The following is a 6,205-nucleotide window of genomic DNA, read 5'->3' as shown; positions in this document are numbered from 1 at the left end:
TGGATCTGATTTTTTTTTTCTATATTCAGATTTGTAGAAACTAGTTACCTTCCCGTTTTTTGTATGTATATTTCTGGGGGTAACTGGTTACATTCACGTTCTTTGTGTGTATATTTCTGGGGGTAACTGGTTACCTTCACGTTATGATGTGTGTGTATATTTCTGGGTTCTTTATGGCAACTGGTTACCTATGTTACTAAAATTATAGTTACTTTTCCTTTTTTAATGATGTGTTCTTCCTCTTTTTCATTCAAATTTGATGTTTCTTTTCATATTTAATATGAGTAACCTGTCACCCCTCTTATGGTAACGGATTACCCCTCTTATGGCAGAAGGTTACTCCTCTCAAGGTAACTGGTTACTCCTCCTGGTACATGTTATTTAACCTAGTTCTAGGATTTTTTTTCACATAATTGTCAAAGATCAATCAAGTAACTGGTTACCTTACCCAGGATTTGAAAAAAGAAACGTACAATATAAAGATAAGGAAAAAATGTTTATGATAAATAAAAAATAATAATAAACACAATTCATATCACAAAAAAGAAGAAATTTTTTTTTGCAAAACAACCAAAGAGAAAATTAATATAAAATTAGTTATATAAAAAACAAATAAGCTAAAAATAATCAAATTACAAACATACCACTCCAAATTAATAAAACTTGATTAAGAGTAAAACTATGACATAAACCAACTTTTATAAAAAAAATATGGGAAAATAAACTCATAAAAGTGAAAAATCTTAAAAAAAAAAGCCATAGATTAACTTTTTTTTTTTTTTTTAAAAAGCCATATTTTTGCACACTATTAAAAATCCAATGTAAAATGTAATTTCCTCATTAATTCAGTGGAAAAAAATTATAAACTGTGCAATTTCCACTTCTAAAAACTGGTTGAAATGGACCACCACGACAAAAGATAAGATCATAAGTGTTATCTAAGAGATCTCACAAGGCATTATGTAAAATATATACTTAATTTATATGAAGAAAAAAAAGGTTAAAAAACTATTTTGATTATTTATTTTACATTTTTTTTCAAGTATTGCTACACTATCTTCTTAATATTTATAAATTATTATTCATTTTTTTTAATAATATCTCTTTCCTATCGTCATTATTATATGGTATATTGTGTGTAAAATTGAAAAAAATAAAATTTTGATGATGTATATTGATGAAGAATTAAAGCTATTGGAAGTGCTAAAGATATAAATTATCAGATTAGAGCTATGTGAAAGAGGACGGTTATCTTCAGTAAAATATCGAGATTAAATTGGCCGTGAAAACTCCTCCAATCACTTCAATCGATAACATGAATGGCGAACCCTAAATAGTAAATTGGTAAAATGCAGAATCGAGCTCTGTGTAGCACATATGTATTCAAATGTTGACTACATGAGTTGAAGTTAATAACATGTTATGCAACCTCCTAGAGCTTTTGGATGAAAACCACAGAATTGGCTATCATCATAAATACTTAAAAAATAAAAAGCAAAATATAGAGGTGTAGGTGTCTTCGACTAATGTATTCGAATTTTGACTAACTGAGATTTATAATTAGTTAAGCAACCTCTTAGATATTTTGGATGATAACTGAATTGGCTATCCCAGCCTGCTCTATGGTCTGGTCCAGATCAGTCAGCTGTTTGGGAGGAAATCCCATTGTCAGAAGCTGGTAAGTTCTTGGTCCATCAGGCCTCGATGCATTAATGAAAGATTGAATATCTCTGACTGTGTGGTGGTGGTTGAATCGAGAAATCATGCGAGTACCATCAGCTAACCTCAACTGGAGAGAGGTTGATGGCAACGAGTCATCCACCACAAAACGCATTGATTGCGGTGAATTAGTGACGGCAGAAGTGGCAACAGCTACTGGCTCGGTGGCACTGCTGCTACCACCAAGAGTTCTTCCCACACCCTGAAAAGCAGCACTCCTGCGCCTCACTGGTTCCTGTAAGCAAAAAGGCAAGAATGCATAGAAGTCAAGAACCAGAAATTAAATGGAGAACAAATCAAGGTGAGGTTAGAGAACAAACAGGGTAGTCTTCTCCACGTTTTGTCATTTCAACTCGCACTTGGGTATTCCTGTCGGCTTGTTGAAGCTCTCGTGGACATTCAGATCTCCTGATGCTCTGCATTCAGATGTTACTGATAATGAGAACAAGTATATCTACCAATAGAACATCATAAGACATTTACATCTTAAACATTAATCATAAGGAGACCAGCATGGCCCAGTTGATTTTAACAAAAAGAAAAGCTCCACTGACTGAATGAGAACAATCGCTCACTAGATATGAAAGAATGTCAAATTGTTTAAACAAGATTAGCCCAACCCCATGGGACCAGAATATGTAGAGCACAACATGGTTGTCAACAATGCAAGGATTACTCTCTTTCGTTTCCATATGCAAACTGTGGCTTCTTTCAGTTTTTAAAGCAAAAAGGAAAGTTATATCATTTTGAGTTTCAGGACGGGCAAAACAAGAATACTATCAAACAGTACGAGGTTTTGAGCTGAATAGAGCTTAAAGGTTATGGGGAGAAGTAAAAAAAACTCAAATGACACATTTTTTAGCATAACATACAATAATTAGTCCAAAAGCCCAGAAAACTAAATAAAAAATTACCTCCAAGAAATGGGCATTTTCAGGATCATCCATCCGGCGCAGTGGACCATCATCTACAGAAAAACCGTTCCTCCAAAAAGTGATTGTGTGATTTACCACTTGGGGTGGCTGAGGGCCAGAGGACACAGTCTCGCCTGTAAGTAATCTGGCTGTTCCAGTAAAACTTTTTGAGCTTGATGAAGGTTGTGCATGCTCGATGGACCCTAGCATAGCCCCCGCCTGCTTAGCTTGGTTGAAAAGTGCATCCACATCATTACCTCTGGTGGGATCTTGAACAAGCATTCCACTGCAATCAGCAGTAAGTTCGATCATTTTTTATCCTAAATCATAATCCATAGCAATTCTTTGAAAAGAAAAAAAACAGCAAATTCCAGGACTGTTAAAGACAAGTATTGAAAAGCTTGACAAACAGCAGGTTTGCGACAAATTGCGAAGCTACCATTACCAAGACTAGAGAAATCATCATATCATCTCCATTATACCGATTACCGACTATAAACTACTCGGTCATGTGCACTGAATGTAGTAAGTTTAAATTCCACTACGTTCCCCTACTAATAAATATGTATACATATAACTGAAGATATAGGTGAAGGTGGAAAAAAAGGTTTTTTCAAGTGCTAATCAAAGTAGATTTCAGTTCACTCCTATAAACACAATCTCAGAATTTAATATCTAAGCAAATGTGCCTAAATGAAAATTATATACCGAAAGCCAATGCATCACTGAGTAACCAGAAAAAAGATTGATCAGTATCAGTTGCGTTTTGGTGGTTACACACAATGATATAATAGCACTCCAAGCGAAAGTTTTTGGGGGAAAGATGGTACCTTTTCTCGCCTCCAGTGTAGTATTCTTGTGGCTCATCATCGCTGCCGGACCCATCACTGGCCGGGCGGTTCAGATCAGCGAGTGTGCGGATGCCACGCGGGCGACTGCCAGAGGCTTTTTCATCAGCCTTCTTATCGGAGGGACGCCTCGATCGAAGCTCATACGGAGGCCGGGAAAGGGTCGGCGAGGGAGAGCGAGACCGCGACGGAGAATGCGAGGGAGAGTAATCAGGCGAAGGAGAGCGATTCAATATCGGGAGAGGGTTAGCGGCGGCAACGGCGGAGGCAGAGGCAGTGGGAGCGGGATTGTCGTCAAGGAATGTTGAAACGGCGGCGTCAAGATCCCAATTGTGACTCTCCAGGAAGAATTGAGCTTCTTCTTTGGATGAAGAGGCGATCTCGCAGAAGGAGTTGATTAGGTCATCGTGATGAGACTTCAACTCTGGGATAGCGGTCTCCATGGTTGCTTGCTGGGAGAGACTAGTGAGAATTCGATTGCTTTTCAGTATTTCTGGGGAAAGGAAACAAAGGACTCTATTTATATATAATTTTAAAAAATATTTATTATACGACGGCTCCGTATTAAAAAAGAGATAAAACGACAATGTTTTTGTGTTGTTTTGATCTTTTCACAGTTTGATGTCGTTTGAGTAACCAAAATATGTATTATGATTCGAATTTATTTTTTAAAACTTTATTATTTATATTATTAAGTAAGCTATTTTTGAAAGATGGATGATTTTTAATCAAACTATTTTTTTAAGATATTTTTTTAATTTTATTTCAAAATTAGATATCATTTGAATTTGAATATTTACTTATAAAAATCAATTAATATCTCATTCAAATTCAATATTATAAAAAAAGAAAAAAAATCGGGGTACAATCTTATTCTCATGTATAATGTTCATATATCATTTTGCATATGAACTAGTAGTTACACATGGATACATATTTATAAGTCCAACCACAAACTATGCTATGTCGTTCTCAATCTTCAGATTAAGAAGACATTTCCCAATCTCCCTTTCCATATAATCAACCATAAAAAGTTAAAGAAAGAAAAGAAATGAAGAAGACCAATACATTTTGACTATCTTAGCTTATGTAGAAGAAATCATTATAGTTATCACTACTCATAAATCTTTCCCTCCTCTTATGGGAATTCAAGCATCATTCCCGGCACCAATTGCCGTGTTGGAAAGGCGAGGAACAACAACAGGTCCGCCACGAGCTTTGTCAACAGCCACACTTATCCTTAAAGGTCGACCCAGCAATGCCTGGAATAAAAACTAGATCATTCGCATGAATTGTTCGAACAAGACATGACAATTATATTAGACCATGCTTTGCTTACCTTTCCATCCATGGCATCTTTTGCACTTAGGGCGTCATCTTCCTTCAAATACTGAACAAACCCAAAGCCTCTAGACCTACCGGAGTCTTTGTCATATATTATCTTGACTGATAAACAAATAGGAACACATAATTTAGAGAACATGCTATATTTAACTGATGATAAAATTGAGCATACTTTTGTCTTATAACATTCAACCATAGATTTCACTACTCGGCCCCAATTGGATTAGATGCATGGAGAAGTTCTTTTCCAATTGGGATTAGACAAATTTATTAAGCTATTCATAAAAATTCATGGTATATCCGTATATGTATAGTCCATGTTCTTAATACTCTAATCACTTTCAAGTTACTCTGGCAAAAAACAAGTACTAGAGCATGAACGAGTACACTTGATTCCAAGTACCCTAAATAAAAACAGCTTAAAAAGGTCTTTCCAACCGGTTAGGCTTTTCTTCAAACACGTTGATACATATGAAATAAAAAGATATGTCTCAATCACTAAATCTTTTGTACCTTCAGTGACCTCCCCAAAGGAAGAGAAGGCGTCTGATAAGGACTTCTCGTCGACCGACCATGACAATCCTGCAAGACCCAAAAGCACCATTGACAATTAGAGATAATATTTAATCATAATCATCAAGGACTTAAGCACAAGAAAAAGGAGGAGAAAATGATGGAAATGCACCCCCAACAAAAAGTTTTTTATTCGAGGCATTAGAGGAGGAGGATGGGGGTGAACAGTAGCTCCTCCAAAACGAAACCGGATGTTGGAGAATTGGGATCGTCGTTGATGGAGCTCTTCTACACAAAAAACTCATCAAGGTGTTGCTCATAGGATAGCTGACTAGCTTTAGTTACCCCTCTTCCTCGGTTGATTCTCTTTCTGTCTTCACGATTGCATATGTTGGACACTTAGAACAGAACAGGAAACATGAGAAAGTCATTGGGCTAGAGTCCTAGTCACCCAAAGGCCCATATATTTTTTTGGCACTTGTGCAAAATAATTTTGAATGGTGTGTGTTTTTAATTTTGTAGTAAAATAGCTTAATTATCTTTTTATTATTATATATTATAAAATATGTCATTTAGCAAAATATTATTTTATTCTAAATATTTTAATATTATAGTATATGTATATTTGGTTTTGTTTAATTAGTTTTTATTTTAAAGTTATTTTGATTTTTTTGTTTTTTATGAGTTGTTGAATGATATATCATACCACAAAATACATATAATGAGTTGAAAAATAATATACTAACAAAACTTATAAAATTATTACTAAAAAATATATATATTATGTTAACAAAATTATAGACTACTATTAAAATATATATACCATGATACAAAATTATATACTATTATTATGTATAATAAGATAGA

The 6,205-nt window shown here is 34.8% G+C and overlaps 2 protein-coding genes across 2 annotated transcripts; both read right to left on the bottom strand.

Moving 5' to 3' along the window:
- Window positions 1–1,334: 1,334 nt before the first annotated feature.
- LOC133817514 (plant UBX domain-containing protein 4) lies at window positions 1,335–3,981 on the bottom strand. The gene is made up of 4 exons (XM_062250057.1): window positions 3,464–3,981; window positions 2,634–2,919; window positions 2,040–2,135; window positions 1,335–1,954 (listed from the first exon to the last, which is right to left on the bottom strand). Exons 1-4 carry the CDS (start codon window positions 3,922–3,924, stop codon window positions 1,577–1,579), a joined length of 1,221 nt encoding a protein of 406 aa, XP_062106041.1. The 5' UTR covers window positions 3,925–3,981; the 3' UTR covers window positions 1,335–1,576.
- Window positions 3,982–4,318: 337 nt separating this feature from the next.
- On the bottom strand, window positions 4,319–5,726 carry LOC133817513 (glycine-rich RNA-binding protein 4, mitochondrial-like). Its single transcript, XM_062250056.1, has 4 exons — window positions 5,511–5,726; window positions 5,339–5,407; window positions 4,821–4,927; window positions 4,319–4,743 (listed from the first exon to the last, which is right to left on the bottom strand). Exons 1-4 carry the CDS (start codon window positions 5,656–5,658, stop codon window positions 4,630–4,632), a joined length of 438 nt encoding a protein of 145 aa, XP_062106040.1. The 5' UTR covers window positions 5,659–5,726; the 3' UTR covers window positions 4,319–4,629.
- Between the last annotated feature and the right edge of the window lie 479 nt (window positions 5,727–6,205).

Source organism: Humulus lupulus, chromosome 2 (genome assembly GCF_963169125.1).
Source record: "Humulus lupulus chromosome 2, drHumLupu1.1, whole genome shotgun sequence".
Classification (NCBI taxonomy): Eukaryota; Viridiplantae; Streptophyta; class Magnoliopsida; order Rosales; family Cannabaceae; genus Humulus; species Humulus lupulus.
This window is presented reverse-complemented; position numbering and strand designations above follow the sequence as displayed.

What these genes read in the sequence shown, in the direction of transcription:
- LOC133817514 (XM_062250057.1), bottom strand. Translation starts at nt 3,924, where the DNA reads ATGGAGACCGCTATCCCAGAGTTGAAGTCTCATCACGATGACCTAATC. An exon ending in TACACTGGAGGCGAGAAAAG is followed by an intron (nt 2,920 to 3,463) that starts GTACCATCTTTC and finishes TGCTGATTGCAG; the next exon opens with TGGAATGCTTGTTCAAGATC. An exon ending in AAAATGCCCATTTCTTGGAG is followed by an intron (nt 2,136 to 2,633) that starts GTAATTTTTTAT and finishes ATCTGAATGCAG; the next exon opens with AGCATCAGGAGATCTGAATG.
- LOC133817513 (XM_062250056.1), bottom strand. Translation starts at nt 5,658, where the DNA reads ATGAGCAACACCTTGATGAGTTTTTTGTGTAGAAGAGCTCCATCAACG. An exon ending in TAAAAAACTTTTTGTTGGGG is followed by an intron (nt 5,408 to 5,510) that starts GTGCATTTCCAT and finishes TGGGTCTTGCAG; the next exon opens with GATTGTCATGGTCGGTCGAC. An exon ending in CTTTGGGGAGGTCACTGAAG is followed by an intron (nt 4,928 to 5,338) that starts GTACAAAAGATT and finishes TTTGTTTATCAG; the next exon opens with TCAAGATAATATATGACAAA.